The 17,417-nt window shown below is 50.0% G+C and overlaps 1 protein-coding gene across 18 annotated transcripts in view; it reads right to left on the minus strand.

Moving 5' to 3' along the window:
• Positions 1-424: 424 nt before the first annotated feature.
• The window catches only part of LOC118928528 (sorting nexin-29), a 599,207-nt gene continuing 582,214 nt past the window's right edge, over positions 425-17,417 (minus strand). For all 18 annotated transcript variants that reach the window (XM_057486934.1, XM_057486922.1, XM_057486916.1 and 15 more), the window contains one exon: positions 425-4,739. In XM_057486934.1, coding sequence (XP_057342917.1) covers positions 4,610-4,739 — 130 coding nt within the window. In that variant the 3' untranslated portion in view covers positions 425-4,609. The remainder of the gene's footprint in view (positions 4,740-17,417) is intronic.

Genomic DNA, 17,417 nt, shown 5'->3' on the forward strand with positions numbered 1-17,417 from the left:
TCATGCGTCGTGTCCCTCCCAGTGGGATGCTCCTCTGTGCTCTCGGCTCAGCCAGCTTTTAGAGAAATCGGATGTTTTACTTGTCTAGAGAAACTGATTGGGTAGGTTAAGAAGCCCATTCGATGCGTTATGACTTAGAGACAAAGCCAGGGCCCCCTGGCACATGTCAGAGCCGCCTGTCAGGCCTGGTACGGACAGTCGCAGTGCAGACTGCCCGGTGAGCCTCAGGAGCAGCTCCTGGGGGGCTGCTCAGAGCAGGGAGCCTGCCAGCGCTCCACCTGCATGCCTATTGATCCAGGAGCTGAAGTTTTATTTTAGAAACGTAGCCAAGACCACGCTACATGAAAATGAACTTTTTGGCACAGAAATGTTAGATAAAATATACAGTGCTACAGTTGTGCAAAATTAGCACAGAAGCCAGCTCGAACAGCAAATATTTAATGTTAGCTTTAATGAAACAATGCACAGTATTTTGGAAAATGATCGTTGCCAAAGACCTTGCTTGTGAGCAGATGGCTGCCTGTCAAGGCCCTGACTGCAGGCCAGGGAGAGGACCCGGCATGTGTGGCACTGTCTCCCAGTTAGACGCCGAGGAAACACTGCCAGCTAGTGCCTCTGGGGCTGGAACTTGAGCCTGATGTGTGCCCTGTCCAGGGTGCCCCCTGGCCAGTCCAGCAGCCCTGGGCAGGGGCTGGCGGCTCTTGGCACAGTCCTTCTCAGGCAGGTCCGTGGCCATGCGCTTCCCCAGCCCCAGGCCGAAAATCCAGCCTGCGCTCTGCCTTCAGTTACGTGGGAGGCCAGGTGCCCTTGGGGTGGAGCGCCTCACCGTGTGCGGGGCTGGGGCTTGTCCAGACGAGCCGGCTGAAGAGTGAAGGAAGGATCCTGGTGGCGATGGGTCAGGAGGGTGCCTGCTGGGACCCCGGAGGACAGAGCCTGGCCTCCACGCAAGGGGTGAGCTGGTGTCTCCGGGTGGCACCCGTGTGAAGGCGAGCAAACCTGGGGGAGGCCGAGGCCTGGAGCTGTGAGCTGGGGGCTCAGGTGGCCACACTGTCCCGAGGAGGCCACAGAGCCCTGGTCCTGGGTGCTGGGGACTCAGCAGTGCTGCTCCTGATGCCCGGGCACGGAGACGGGCCTTGCTATCTCCTAACCTTGGGCTTCGATTTTCTGCCCCCGGGGCCTGTTGCCTTCTGGCATTAGGATTGATAACTGTTGGGTTATCAATCCTGTGGATGTAATAACAGCTTGGACTCCTGTCTTTTAAGGCACAACACAACTTGCCACTGTTGTAAAATTTCAGCCATTGTGATAAACTCTCAGCTGGAGTGCAGAGCCAAGAGCTGTAATTAGACCTTATCCACAAACCCTTGCCTCCTGCTAGGCCTTCTGAGATGGTATCGTGTCTTTACAGCTCAATCAGCGGCTGGCCTCTGCAACCAGGGTGTCTGCATGTGCCTGGCTGCAGAGTGAGGCAGGGCTGTTCGGAGCACCGCGCTGTGCTATGATTGCCGCCATGGCGGGAGCGGCGTGTGCCTGGGGATGATTCTCAGGAGCTGGAGCCTGCGGACTACACCAGACTTTCAGGGTGACTGGCGGGGGCGTGGCCGAGTAGGCCCACTCCCGGGGCCGAGGTTGCTTCTGGGCTAGGCTTCCAGCGGCCTGGGACCTCCCTTCCCGTGAACTTTGCTCTTTAAAGGACACACCTCTGCTCAGCCCTACTCTTCCTGGGTTTTATTTCCTCTGGGGGCAAAGAAGGGAGAAATGAGATGACGGCAGAGACGGCCGTGCTGAGGATGGGATTGGCCCCATCCCTGCTAAAGCAGTCAAGAAGGAGGCAGCTGTCTTCATGGAGAAGGCCCAGAATGGACCATCCTCCCAGGTGTGGCCCTTGAGGACTGAGGCCCTCTGGGGAGGCAGGCCTCTTTGGTCTCTCTCTGCAGAGCCCTCAGGGAGGGCTTCCTTTCTCAGTGCCCACTTAGGAGGCCCCACAGAATCTTCTTGTGGGATCAGGAGGCAGAAGCAAATTGAATTGGTTCTTCTGCAGGGCTGGCTTTCCCTCCGATGGGTTGCGAGGGGCTCAGTACATGTTTTGGAGGGAGAAGGACAGCCAGTCCTCTGAACTGGATCTGGCGGAAGGGCACAATGACATTCCCCGGGTGACATTTTGTGCACCACCTCTCAGCCTGGGCTGGGGCGTTTGATTCCCTTTCTCTAGCAACCAGAAGTCCACCGTCTTGTGGTGCATCCCCCCGCGCTGGAGAGCAGGGCAGTATTCTGAGCAGCTAGATGGACTAAATCATTGCAGGACATTCCATGTGATTCCAAAGTTAAGGCTTTGGGGAGCTGCTGTATTGTGCATGTCATGTGTGTATCTGAGCTCGTGTGTCTGTTGACATGCACATGCTTCCAGGGTTTCCACAGGGTCGTAGGCGAGCCAGTGGTCTCTAGGGGCATGCCCTTACTGCTCACCTTTTGGGAGAGCAGGGCATGTTCTAAATGATTAATTAAAGCTTTGAGAACTGGGCAGGCAAAGTCTCTCCTTTTTCATTACAGGCTGAGTGTGTAACTGCTTCCCATGGCTTAGCATATGTCCATTGTAGCCCTGGGCACCTTTATTTCCCTTTGTTTTTTTAACTGTATGTGCAGAATGTGAAAGCAGGTTCCTGGTGGGGTGTCTGGAGAAGGCAAGGTTAGATCCACACTCAGGATGGGTGTTCCATTCAGCGTCTATTACAAACAGAACAAGTCGCGGGTGCAGGCTCCGTGGTCAGACGGGCAGTGCTGGGACTGGCTGGCAGCTGGCATCAGGGACTGACTTCAGAACGACGGATGTGGAGTAGACCAAACTCAGAGGGCAGGAGCTGTGAAGCCTGAGGGTCTAGACAGCCCCTGATTATTTCTTCTCAGGGGGCTCCATGTTCAAAGCAGCCTGGTTGTACCGTGGGGCTTGGCATGCAAACAAAGCATGTGTGTGGCAGACACTGTGGCAACAAGAGAGAAGCCACGTTGCACTTCTAGGACACGGCGTCTCTCAGGTCCTCTACACCCTGAGCTGACGGCACACCCCCAGCCACATGTACACCTGCTTCCACCCGCAGAGAGCAGCAGGCTCGTTTTGCTCACTGGGCATGGCTCGCTGGGCCCACCGTCCCCTCAGTTGCTCAGGCCTCCTCCATTTCTCTGAAGGGCTGTGTGTAAATGCTCGCAGTTTCACTTAAGTGCTCGGAGTAAGTTTCTTTCTGGTTGCTGGGGGAGCAGACAGTATAAACCTTCCAGGTGCTTCTTTCCATAGTTTCCACTATCTAGGAAATGCCCAGTGCTCTCCCAGGTTGCTTACCACGTTTTCAGCCAGTGAGTTGACACAGGTCCAAGCAGCACACAGTCCCCCACTGGCCGTCTTTCACCCGTAGGTCAAACTGGCTCTCACATGGTCTGTTTTACACACTTCTATCTAGTTTCTTAATATTCTCCCCAGAAAATGTGAGCCCTCATGACTGTAGTCAGCAGCTGAGGACAGCTCTGCCCAGAGTGGAGACAAATCCATGATTCTGGATGTTGAAACTGGCCAACTGGCTCTGGTTTTGCAAGGCGATCTGATGTGGGAGTGTTGAAGTGGGAACCTGGGGTGGCTGCTGTCCCCGCCTGCTCATGGGCCTGCTCCCACTGAGCATGTGGGGGCCAGGGGATGCATCGTGAATGTGTCTTTAGGGGACAATCATGACCTGTTCAGAGTGGATCCTGTCCAAGTTCACAGAGTGCCACACTGAGCTCCTCTGAGCCCTGGAGCTGGGTCAGAAAGCCAGAGTGCCTCCAGAACCTTCTGCAGTAGTTCCCGGATTCCTGGACAGTGCAGGGCTCCCATGTGGGGTTGCTGCTGATGGTTGAGGTCCCACCAAGTCTGACAAGGTACACATGGGCCTAGAGAGCCTCAGGTTTCCTATCCTGAGCTACATAGGGGGACGTGCTCCGAGACCCACAGTTCAGCATCACGATGGTGCCTCTGCAAGGAGGCCTCTGGCATGTCTCCTGGAGCAGTAATGCCACGTTGGCCACTGCAGGATACTAGGGTGTCTAATGGCTACCAGCAGAGAGTAGAACAGAGAGGAACAAGACCCCATCCCCCAAGCCCACATGTCCATGGGCTGAAGCAGGCAATTTTATTAAAAAGAAAAAAAACTTAACAGTCATTCTAAGTCCCACAGGGAAAGAGTGAAGCAGTTGTTTCTGAATGGCCCTTATGGCCAAATGAAACATTAGAGAGTGCCGCTCAGCTGGGGGGCTCTGAGCCCACCTGGCGGCCGCCCCCCTGCTGGCCCCTGGCCTGGAGGAAGGGGAACAGATGCCCTTGCCGCCCAGGCAGACCCTGGGGGAGCAGTGCCTGTGCGTCCGAGTCTGTCCAGGGAGGAGCCACCTTGCCCTCCGAGGCTGACCAGTCTAATCGGCGTGTCACATGACCAGCAGGAAGGGTGTGCCCACCAGGGTTCACCAGGTGGACCTGGTTGTCACTCAAAGGTGTAAGGGTCCACCTGCCATGGCCAGGTCAGACGCAGAGTGGCCAGGGTGAAGGCAGCTGGCACAGCACATAGGGCCCGAGTCTGGGATCCTGTTAAGGTCAGAGGTCGCCGCTCTGGGGCTCCACGTTGCGCGTCTCCCTGGGGTGACCTCGGGACAGCTTGGGGAAGCGGGGAGCTGCTCTGGGCTGGCTGTTCTTGTTCAGTGGTTCTCCAGGAGGGGTGATGTCCCTGTGAGACAGAGCAGGGGAGAAACTCATTAAGCCAGGGGTTCCAGCTACAAATGACCACAGGCAGGGCGAGGAGCTCGGGGGGAATGCGGGGATGGCAGGAGTGGTCACGGGGGACTTGGACCCCCAGCTCTAACTGGCCAGTGCAGTATGGAGAAATAGGGAACCCATATTAGGTATATTTTCTTTTCCCGAAGCACCCAAACATGGCTGTGGGTCAGGCTGGCTTGTGGAGCCACTAACTCTGGACCTGACCTTAAGGCTATAAAGAATGTGGTAGCCAGGGCTTGCTTCCCCAATTCATTGATCTTCCAGCAAAGGCACCTTTCAAAGAAAAGAAGATGCTTTGCAGAACACTGCATTTAGAGTCATAAAAGATGCATAGCAGAAAAAGAAAAAAAGTGGTTTCTTGTGGAATAATTGGGATGGATGCCACCGTCTCACTTAGAAGGACGCCCGTCACAGTGCTGCATGAAGGCTGAACACACGGAGCAGCTCCCAAGTCCAGCTGAGGGGCTGCTGATGAGGCTGCAGGGCCACTACACACTGGGACAGCAGGGCGGTAGTGGATGGCTGTGGCATGTACTCACCGGGAAAGGCCCCACTAGGTTTAGAATGTGGGATAGAGCAAGTAGGGACAGCATGCCTGCCACATACAGAAGAGCCCAGGCACTTTGGTTCGTTCAGTCAATTCCATGAGTCTTGAGCACCCTGTGGACCAAGCCCTGTTCTCCGTCCTGGGGATACAACTGTGAGCAAACCAAATTCTCCAGGCCCAGTGGACAGAATCCACAGGAGAGCCAGTCTTACCCATTAGAGATTAAGGGCACCTGTGCAGCCTCGGCCTTCCTGAGAGGCCAGCTGAGACTGCTGCTTGCAGGATGGCAGGGAGTGCCGGAGAGGGGCGGCCTGGGTGCAGGTCAGGGCAAGCAGGGCTGGGCAGCAGGGCTGTGGCCGTGAGCATGAGGCGGAGAACTTTGTCTTACTTCTCACGGCTGCTGTAACAAACTTCCACAGACTGAGTGGCCTAACACCACACACGTATGTTTGGGCGGAGTAAAGTCAAGGTGTGGGCCTGCTGGAGGCTCCCGGAGGCTCCACAGGAGAACACATTCCCTGGGTTCGCCGCCCCTGCCTCCCTCTTCCGACCTTCCCTTTGTGTCATCCTCAACTGTCACACCCGCAGAGTCCCCTCTGCCATGTAAGGGGACATAGGTTCAGGGCAGTGGGGGGTGGACATTTTGGAGGTCGTCATTCTGTCTAACACAGACAGAGATGTGAATAGGAAATAGAATCAATAATACTTGGTAAAGATATGAGAAAAACCACCTATAATATCACCATGGTACAAAAAGCTTTTTAAAAAATGAACCTTTGATTAAAGCTCATTCTTGTGACCTGAGTGTCCCTGTGGCTTCAGGCTCCGGACCAGGGGCTTTCTGGGCGTGAGTCCTGAGGCTTGGGGAGGATGCCCAGTGCAGTCCCGATGAGTCAAGGAATGAGTGACAGTCAAACAGAAATGGCCCCTGGCCAGCGGTCCCTGCAGGGTCCCGTGAAATAGCCTAATTCCATCCAGCTTCTTGGGGGTGGCTGATTTTCTGATTTTCACACCTCTTCAGGGACACAGCCTCCATGCTCAGTGACATGCCCCTCATTGGAGTTTGGGAGGGCGTCTCGGTAAGGTAAAATGAAAAATCCACCCAATTGTTACCTTCTCCTTTGGGAGCTGGGTGTGCTTTGCCTTCTGTGTGTGGAAGAAAAGAAGCACTTGACTTTGAATGAAGTGGGGCCGCTCGGAGCATTTCTGCAGCCAGTCCAGCCACTTTGCCACGCACGGTCTTCCTTCAGAATACCATGTGGCACCAGTCCGAAGCCAACATGTCCCTTTCTTCTTCGAAACACCCATGTTACCCTACCCAAGCCTCATTATCGCTGAATGTCTCTGAGAGGATGGGTAGAAGGTGCTGGAAGGAATCTTTGCTTAGATATAAATGTCATTTTGAGCCACCCCCTCCCTCCACACTGTGCAGGATCCAGCATCCAGCCAGTGGCCCCTAAGCCTGTGGCTGCTGCCACCACTGGGCAAGGCCAGGATGAGCCCTGCCTGCAATGTCCAGAACCTGTCGGCCCCGGCAGTAGGTGGCTCTTGGGTGGGAGAGTTACAAGACAGCGGGCCCAGAACACTGGACCCCGTGTTTTTCAGCAAATGACACTGACTTTGTGGGGAGGCAGCCTAGGGCTGTTGGGGGTCAGGGCAGGGTGCCCTGGCCCTGCCATCAGCGGGCTGTGTGCTGCACTGTTTTGCAGCCTCGTTCCCTCATCTGTCGTATGGGGATGGTTACCGTATGGCCTTTATGGGGCTGTGTGGTAAGGGCTTGGGAGTTAGCCCCACATAAAGCCACTAACTAGCTGCATTTCTTTAGGCAAATGCCTTGTTTTCTTTAAGCCTCGCCTCCCAGGGTAGAATAAAGATGGGGTTGTTTTGAATGTTACATGGATAAGCAGTCATTCAAAAAATTGTGAGTTCTGTTGCCAGATACCACACTAGGCATTGAGGGGCACAGAGGTTAATACGGGTGGGAGGAGCCTGCGGCCTGCTGGGGAGTGGGCAGGGCAGCCCTGGAACAGACCAAAAGGGAGCATGGTGGAGGCTACTCAGGGGTGAGCACAGTGTTCTGCACAGGGCACCAGACTGGGTCACTGTGAGGGCTTCCTGGAGGAGCAGCAGTGAGCTGGATGGCTCACAATGAGAAGGGCCCTCTAGGTTTAAGAATGGCACATGTGAAGGCAGACGGCCCTGGGCTGGAATGTGTGGACATGGCGCCCGGCAGACATGGCTGGCCCAGGTACTTCACCTTCCTGGGAGGCAGGATTTACCTCAGGGCATGGTGAGAGGTCACCAAGATGCTGTCTGTCAAACACCTGTGCCTGACAGTCCTCAGGACTGGAGTGGCTCAGGTATACCAGGGGTGGGGACAGCTCAATCCTAAAGGCCACAGCAAGAAGTGATAGTCAGCTGAGCCACACTGGCTGCTGTGGAGGATGCGCTGGATGAGACAGACCATGATAAACGGTACATATATCTTCTCAGATTAGTAATTTTGTGTTTTCTTTGGGTAAATTCCCAGAAGTAGAACTGCTGGATATATAGTGTTTCTATTTTTAGTTTCTTAAGAAAACTCCATACTGCCCTCCATGGTGGCTGCACCAGTTTGCAATCCACCAGCAGTGTCAGAGGGTTGCCTGTCCTCCACCTCCTCACCAACACTTGTTATTTCTTGTCTTCTTGATACTGATGTGAGGTCATTTCTGATTGTGGTTTTGATTTGCATTTTCCTGATGGCTGATGAAAGATACTGAGCATCTCTTTATGTGTGTGCTGGCCATCTGTATATCTTCTTTGGAAGAATGTCTGTTCAGGTCCCCTGCCCATTTTTGTATCAAATTATTTGGGTTTCTTTGGTGTTGAGTTCTCTATATATTGTATGAATTGTACAAGTTCTCTAATATCCAAAATATATAGAGCCGTAGTGAATTATATCATTTGCAAATATATTCTCCCATATAGTAGGTTGCCTTTTTGTTATGTTGATGGTTTCCTTTGCTGTGTGGATTTTTAGTTTGATGTAGTCTCATATCCAGAAAAAAATTGCTAATACGATGATCAAGAGTTTACTGTCTATGTTTTCCTCTAGGAACTTTGATTTCAGTTTTATATTTAGAGCTTTAATCCATTTTGAGTTTATTTTTATGTATGGTGTGAGACAGTGGTCCAGTTTCCCCAACACTATTTAAGAGGCTGTCTTTCCCCCATTGTATATTCTAGCCTCCCTTGTCCTATATTAATTGACAATATAGGTGTGGGTTTATTTCTGGGCTCTTTATTCTGTTGGTCTATGTTATCTGTTCTTGTGCCAGTACCTTACTGCTTTGGTTACTGTAGCTTTATAGTATAGTTTGAAATCAGGGACTGTGATACTCCCTGCTTGGTTCTTCTTTCTCAAGATTGCTTGTGATATTCAGGGTCTTTTGTGGCTTTACACAAGCTTTAGAATTATTTGCTCTAGTTAGTGAAAAATGCCATTGGTATTTTGACAGGGATTGCACTGAATCTGTAGATTGCTTTGGGCAGTAGGGCCATTTTAACAATATTAATTCTTCTATCCATGAGCATGGAATAGCTTTCCATTTCTTTGTGCTGTCTTTAATTTCTTTCATCAATATTTTAATTTTTTACCTCCTTGGTTAAATTTATTCCTAGGTATTTCATTCCTTTTGATGCAACTGTAAATGGGATTGATTTCTTAATTTCTCTGTTAGTTCATTATTTTTATATAAAAATGCAACATATTTCTTTATACTGATTTTCATTGGACTTACAGTACTATGTTGAATAAAAGTGGTGAGAATGGGCATCCTTGTCTTGTTTCTGACCTTACAGGAAAAGCCATTGAGTATGACGCTAGCTGCAGGTTTGTCATATTTGGCCTTTATTATGTTGAGATAAAACAAAGTGGGTAGAGAGCATGAATATAATAAATGGATGCTAAATTTTATCAAATGCTTTTTCAGTATCTATTGAGATGACTATATGGATATGACCATATCCTTCCTTTTGTTAATGTGGTGTTTCACACTGATTGATTTGTGGGTATTGAACCATATTGGGATAAAAACCACTTGCTTGTCTTGAATGATCCTTTTAATGTATTTTTTAATTTGATTTGCTAATATTTTATTGAGGCATTTGCATCTATGTTCATCAGGGATATTGGTGTATAATTTCCTTTTTTTGTAGTGTCTTTATCTGGTTTTTGTATCAAGGTGATGATGGCCTCATAGAATGAATCTGGAAGCTTTCCTTCCTCTTCTGTTGTTTTTTGGTATAGTTTGAGAAGGATAGGTATTAAATCTTCTCTAAATGTTTGGTAGAATTTTCCTGTGCAGCCATCTGGTTCTGGACTTCTGGACTTCTGTTTGTTGGGATTTGTTTAAATTACTACTTTAATTTCACTACTAGTAATGGGTTTGTTCAGATTTTCTATTTCTTCCTGGTTCAATCTTGGAAGATTGCATGTTTCTAGGAATTTATCCATTTCTTCTAGGCATATAATTTTTTATAGTAGTCTCTTATTATTGTTTGTATTTTTGTGATGTCATTTGTCACTTCTCTTTCATTTCTGATTTTGAGTTTTCTTTTTTCTTGATAAGTCTAGCTGAAAGCTTATCAATATTGTTGACCATTTCAAAAAAACCAGCTCTTAGTGTCATTGATCCTTTGTATTATTTCTGTTCTGATGTTTATTATTTCTTCTTTTCTACTAACTTTAGGCTTTGTTTGGTCTTCTTTTTCTAGTTGCTTTAGGCATATGGTTAGATTAAGATTTTTGTTTGTTTCTTGAAATAGGCCTGTAATGCTATTAAATTCCCTCTTAGAACCAGTTTCATATTGTTGTGGTAGAAAAAGATGATTCAATCTTCCTAAATTTAGTAAGACTTGTTTTGTGGCCATATGTGCTCTGTCCTGAAGAACATTCCTTGTGCACTAGGGTGATTGATTTTTTAAACCAAGGCTCACTTGAACCCCTGCTACAGCCACCTCCCCTGATTCTTTTAACCAAGTGGGCTAGGTATGAGTGGGAATGATGAACAAGGTAAACTATATCCCTGATCCTCCTGGCTCTGTTTCAATGTTGGGTTATGTCTGCCCCAATTCTACAGATAAGAAAAGGGGATCTGGGTGGCAGGGAAGTGCTCTCCCAATTCTACCATAAGAATGGATTTCTAAAGGCTGTATATAGGAATGGGCTTGATTTTGTATTCAGAGCCAGGAAACCTGGGTTCCTTCAGTTAAAGACACATTAGGACATTGGGGGGAGACACATAACTTTCCAAGACTCAGTTTTCTGATCTGTGGAATGGGTATAACACTTGTTCTTTGCCATTCAACACATATATTCTTAACAGACTCAATAAGTAAGAGGCACAGGCAAAAATCTTAGGAACTTTGGCTGCAAAGGAATCTAGTATACCAAGGGCACAGCACAGACGCTTTTACAAACTCTACAAACTCCTTTCCTTGAACATGTCCTCAACTCCCCATGTCTGCTGACCTGGAGGCCTTGGGCTAGGAGGCAGCAGAAGGAACCATCTCTGAAGAGACCATCCTAGTCTTTCTGGAACAAGATCAGCATCTTAGATTTGCGGACCATAGGCTGCCTACTCTTGCTACATCAGAGGCCCTAAAAAATTACAGAGGCATAAGAGAAAGAGGCATTGGTAAGGATGTTTAGAGACAGCACAAAGAAATAAGTTAGTGAGGGAACAGGGTGTTCTAGCCTTAAACTATATCAGGGAACAAGGGTGAGACAACTGTGGACATCCTGTAGCAAAGATCAAGCCTCTGTAAGATTATCACTGTTTTCCTCACCTGGGGTGAGACCCTAAGCTAGGATCTGGGGAAATAAAGGTGAAGACTCAGTTTCTTGCTTATAGTTACTCTGACCAGGCGAGTCCCATGGTGACTGAATCAAGCCCTGGGAAAGGTTCAGTGGGTACAGAGGGGAGGAAGAGCAGCCAGGAAAAGGAGATGGGTAGCACCAGACCCTTAGCCCAAGGCCACAAGAAGGCACAGACCCACAGGTTCCACCAGTCCATTTTCCAAAGACATAGACCCTCTCACCAGTGGTGAGAGACGCTGCTTTTCAGTGTCAACAAACCAACACCATTCCAATTTGGACAGTGGTTTCCCCATTGCTAGACCCACTCCATGGACCAGGAACATTACTAGGTCAGGCAGTAAAATCTGCCAAGTGAGGACATAGCACACATTAACACAACCCAATCACCATCTGCATTTGCACTCAGTGCTATTAACATAAATTATGATACAATCTCAGGAAATGCATTATTTTAAACACACTTAGGTTAGTGGAGTGCTTATATCATTTTTCTCACTTGCAGAACACAGTCTCTGGGACATCCACCAGCCCACAATGGGGCTTGCAGAGCCACTGGTCTAGACAACCTTGATGCTCCTCTGGTACCCAGGGTCAGTGATGGGGTGCACTCTGGGGTAGGAGTCTTAGCATCACAGTGTCTTTATCACGGGAAGTAACCGTCACTGAGGCCCAGAGTCACTCTGCCCACAGCAGTGATTAGAACATGTCATGTTCCCAGATTCCATCTTTATCATCTTCTATGCTTTCCCCCAATATCTGCATATCTTCAGTTTAACAGTCAAGATTTTTCTTTGCCTTCATTTTTAGCTTACTTTGGCCTATGCAAAGAAATCTACAAACATGGATTTAATGCATATTAAAACATTTAAAAAACTTATGTATCATCAGAGGTTCACTGACAACCCCAAATATCGGTGAATATCTTCAAAGTGTATGTCCTTGGCATGTTGGATAAATCTCAAAGGCTTTATGCTACATGGAAGAAGCGAGGCTCCAAGCCTACACCCAGAGTCCATTCATATGACCTTCTGTAAAAGGCAAACCCACAGGGACAGAGGATGGATCTGTGGGTGTCGGGGGCTGACTACAGAGGAGCACTAGGGATTCTTGGGAGAGGGCTGCTCTGCATCTGGGTGGTGGTTATATGACTCCATGTGTTTGCAGAAACTCAGAACTATATTAACAAAAAGGACAAACTTCACCACACATAAATTACGCCTCAATCTCAAAAGGCTTGACTGAGAAAGGCAGTCTTTTTACATCTCTACTCTTTCACAATTATTGAGCACCTCTCATCCATTCTGGTTCCCCCAGGAGACAGTGACCCTGTCCCCTTCCCTGGGGACAGATCTCTTAGCTGCTACCAGTAGTTTTCCAGCCAGGCTACCTGACTGGTCACTGATGCTCCCTGAGACTGAGTCCTCACACGCCAGGAGGATGGGATCATATGAAAGACACTTAGAAAAGGACAAGGGACCTTACTAGCCAGTTTTCCAACGATAAGCACATGAAAAGATGTTCAACATCATTAGTTATCAGAAAATTCAAATGGCAACTGCAGTGAGATACCACTTCACCCCCACTAGGATGGCCATTATGATAAGGACAGATAAGTATTGCCTAGAGTGTAGAGCATCAGACCCTCCCACACTGCTGGCAGAATGTTAAATGGTGTGGCCACTTTGGAAAGCAGTCTGGCAGTTCCTCAAATGATTAAACATTGTCACCACATGACCTGGCAATTCCACTCCTAGGCGCACACCTTGGAAAAATAAAAACATAGGCCCCCAGTGAAACCTGTATGTGAAAGCTGAAAGCATCATTATTCATAGTAGCCCCAAGGTGTAAACAACCCAGATGTCTGTCGTGGAAGCGATAATGGGGTCACCCACAGAATAGAGTATTATTCAGCCCCAGAAAGAATAAAGGGCTGATACACATTGGTGGGTGGCAGAATATACCACCCCCTCCTTCCCCAGAAAAGCTACTCTGCCTGATCCTAACTATCTGGATTTAAAGGCATTTTGGAAAAGCAGCAAATGCAAGGGACACACTCCGACCTCCCTTCTTAAAAGCAGAGGATGAAATTTCCAGGTGAACATCCTCCCTATGCCAGAAGGAAAGTAACCTGCTATCATCAAGGACGAGAAGTTGGGGCGAAGATAATTCCATACAAACAGATCTTGTACCTTATCTTCCTTTGGGTCCCCAGATAACAGAGTTTATTTTCCACAATTGCCTCTTTGTTCAACCTGATATAAAAGCAGGTAGGCTTTGCCACATTGGGTCATTTCCTTGTGAGAACTCTGGCGCCACAGAATGCTTATGTAAGTCTGTGTGCTTTTCTCCTGTTGATCTGGCTTATGTTGGTTCAATTCTCAGGACCCGCAGAAAACCCTTGGAGAGGAGAGGTTAAGTGTTGCTCCTCCACGTGTGCTACAAGGTGGGCAAACCTTGCAGAGGGAGAGATGCCAGACTCCAAGTATTCCATGATTCCATGTGTAGGAACGTGAAGCACAGGGCACTCTACAGGGCCAGAAGGTACTGCTGTGGGTGCTTGGAGCTGGGGAGATAGGGAGCTGCTTTGTGAAGAGATGTAAATGTACTAACCATGGTGATGGCTTCATATATCTGAATACACTGAAAACTGTGGATTTCTGTACACTTTAAATGGATACAGTGTATGGTATGTGAACAATATCTCAGTAACACTGTTAACAGCAAAAAAAAGGGGGGAAGGCTGGTGCAGGATCTTCGCTGGCAGGTTTGTATAACAAAGCTGAGGGTGGTGCTCAGTAAATGTCCCCTCCCTTCACCTGCTTCTGACCTTGGCACCTTCAACAGGGCTCAAATTGTGTCTCAGAAAACCGTTCCCAGGTCGTATGTTCTGTCCTTTGGATCTGGTAATGGTTGGAGCTGTTTCTGGGCCCAAGTGGGGCTGGTCTGAGAGCCAGTTCACAGCAGTGGGGGGACGAGGGGGAAATGATGCAGAGGCTTCTTCGTGCAAGCCCACGAGATGCCAGCCTTCCTGCATCGAGGAGGCGGGAGCTCCCCTTGGCTGACACTGCCTCTCAGCTCAGAAGGCAGTGGGAGAAAGGCCGCCATTCCTGAGGTGCAGGCTTGGCCTTCCTTCCAGAAACTCTCTTCTTGTCAGTCTCTCTCCCCTGCCGGCTACTATCAAGGCACTGAACAAATCCGCGTCGGGGTAAGAGCCCCCAGGGTGACTGCTCTTGTTAATAAGCCTCTGGGGCTCAATGCCATGGCGTCCAAGTCCCCAGTACGTGGGTGACATTGATCCAGTGGTCTCAAGTACGCATCAGTGGAAATGGCCCCTGGGAGAGATCTGCTTTCTGCGTCACTGATACACTGGGTTTGGAGGGCTGGTCAATAGGTAGGTTGAAAGTGACTTCCCGTGGGCCATGCCTGCTGCTGGGCTGGGCCTTGAGCCTCGTTCAGCAGGTGTGGCTCCCTGCAAGACCTAGCTCCCCACTAGCACCAGGCGGAATTTGCTTGTAGGCACGTCTTAGGGCTCAAGGCCACAGGATGGGGCCCATGGGGATCCACGTCTACCCATGTCCTCCTGTCACTGGCTGCCACCTTTAAGGTTTCCCTCTGGGAAGCACATCTCTGTGGCCTTGAGGAAGGAGGCCTCTGTGGCGCTGGCAGCACCAAGGCTGCCCTGGAGGCTGGACCATGTCCAGTTCTCCCTTGAATCCCCACAGTTCCTGACCCCTAAAGGCACCTGGTGACTTAATTATTTTGGATAGATGAAAGAAAGTCACTGCCTGTCATGTGTAGGCTAAAATTTACCCAAATTCTCATCTTGCCCAGCCTTGTGGAGGAGGTGCTGTGATGACCACCGCAGGTTTACAGGTGCAGACCTTAAAGCAGGGATGGTAGGTCACCTGCCCAAGGTCCCATGGCAAGTGAGGAGCAGAGGCTGGTCTTGAACATGCAGTTTGACCCCAGAGCCCACAACCAGATGCCCGGCAAGACCTCCTGGGCAGGCAGGGGCCACAGGGCTGGTGCTCACTGCTCAGCGAGAGGTGGACAGTGGACACAGGGGCCACAGGGGAGGTAAGGGGAGATGTTCTATGTGCGATGCTGAGCAAGGCCTCAGCCACATACAGAGAAATGACCTGAGCCAGGGAGGCAGAGAAATGTGCCCAGAAAGGCAGGAGGTAAGTGAACTGTGGCCAAGAAACCCAAGGCCCCGGGGTAGAGGGAACCGGAATGCCTTTGGAAACCAGTGGCTCAAACCGCAGAGGGCACGTGGGCACCAGGGGAACACAAACCCCATGTCTGCAACCAAGTATTATCTTCTGCCCTTGGCATGAGTGCTCAGGAGCAAACTGGTGAAACTGCTCTACCCAAGCCCAGCCAGGGCCTTACTGTTCCGCAAGCATGAGAGCAACAGGAATGTTAGAGAATCCTCTCATCATTACAAAAGTTAACGCGGCAGTGACCCCAGCCCACTGCCAACAAGTGGAACAAATATAAAGGTGTGAGGAAGGGAAGGGAGGCAGCCTGCACCCTGTTCCCCGGGAAGGCCCACTGCTGGCACGGTGTGTATTCTTCCCAGTGAGTTGGTCACAGGAAGAGGGTTACTTCCTAGATGAATGTGCTTTGAAAGTTGACGTTCTTTTAAATTCAGGCAGTCTGCTGTCAGAATGCCACAGGTGTTGATGTGACCTGGAAAACAGCAGTGACAGTGATGGTGTATAATTCTAAGAGGTAACATCTCCTGGGAGCTTGCTGTGTGGCAGGGGCAGGACTCTGTTTTACACATGCAAACTCTGTAAGTTACCACTGAGGGTGGCTCCCAGAGCTATGGGGACTTGTATGATGTCACACACCTCCCACATGACACAGCAGGATGCAAACCTGGGCCTGTCTGGAGCCAGTTCCCATCCTTTGGGCTAAGATGGCAGATGACAGGGTGGTATTTGCAGAAAAATAAAGGCCGAAAGGTGCTGGGAAGACCCTGTGAACCTGTCTGTGAATGTAGTCCCCTCAAATGAGTCTTTTCACGGTCCCCAGTACCTGCATATTTCCTGTATTCCAGTTATTTAAGAAATTTAATGACCTTTATTATTAGGTTAGTCTTTCCCTAAGCAAAATCTCTTAAACTGTTATCACCATCTAAAAAATGGGGCTGTGAGATTGAGCCAGACAATGTGAGGTATGCTTTTTGTCCATGAGGGCTCTGCAGTTCCTGAGAATCTTGGAGTATGACCCCCTGGATATGCTTCTAATGCTTACCCAATGGGGCCGGGAGTGACAGGGACAGAGACTTGCCCTCGAGACAGCAAGCAGGATTCTGAGGTCAGGACTAAGACCGGGCTGGGACTGCACTAGGCACCAGCTTGGGAGCCCCTTTAGCTGTTACCTTGTCACCCAAAGTGGGTGTCCCTGGGCGCCAGAGCTGCCTCGGGCTGACACTTCAGAAGGTCTACACAGCATCTACTGGTTGAGACCTTCCTCTGAGGGTGTTCTGAAAGGGGCTGGATGACTCTTGTTCTCACACCCTCTGTGCCCTGCCACTGACTCCTTCTCATCACATCTCCATGGTAACCACCCCTGGTTGAACCCAGCCACAGCTCCCGGAGGAGACAAGCCCAGGGCAGGCTGGCTGTGTCTGCAGTGAGCCGCCTCCACATGCTGAAGAGAATGCCTCCCTCCCGCCAGCTCCGCACCTGGCCTTGCTCCGCACCGGTCCTGCCATGTCTCCCAAACGTCTCCTTTACTTGGAGCCTTGTTCTGGTATCTCATCTGAATCAAGCCCATCTGGCTACATCCCTGTCACAGCCAACGATCACCTCAACCCCCAGCAGCTCCACGCTCTTCTGATGCCCCCCCGACTCCCTCAAGTGCTGCTCTGCCACTAAATCCTGGAGGGTCCCAGGGCTTGTCTCTTGTCTCTTCTGTCTACAACCCTGGGTGGGGATCTCATCCAGAGATTCCCACATCTACCTCCCAGCCCCAACCTCCCTCTGGTGCTCCAGAGGCCCATGGAAATGCCAAAACATCCACCGGGTACAGGGAGTAATACGGGTCCCTACCTTGAACATGGAGTCTGATTTCCCCCATCAAACTTTAGTAAAAGGTGCGACTTGTTCAAACCAGAATCTGACATTCTGCCTGACCCTTCCCCTTCCCTCCGTCTCCACTGCGGCTGCCCTAGGTCCAGCCACCGTCGCCTCTTGCCTGGACTCTCA

This window comes from Manis pentadactyla, chromosome 10, assembly GCF_030020395.1.
Source record: "Manis pentadactyla isolate mManPen7 chromosome 10, mManPen7.hap1, whole genome shotgun sequence".
Classification (NCBI taxonomy): Eukaryota; Metazoa; Chordata; class Mammalia; order Pholidota; family Manidae; genus Manis; species Manis pentadactyla.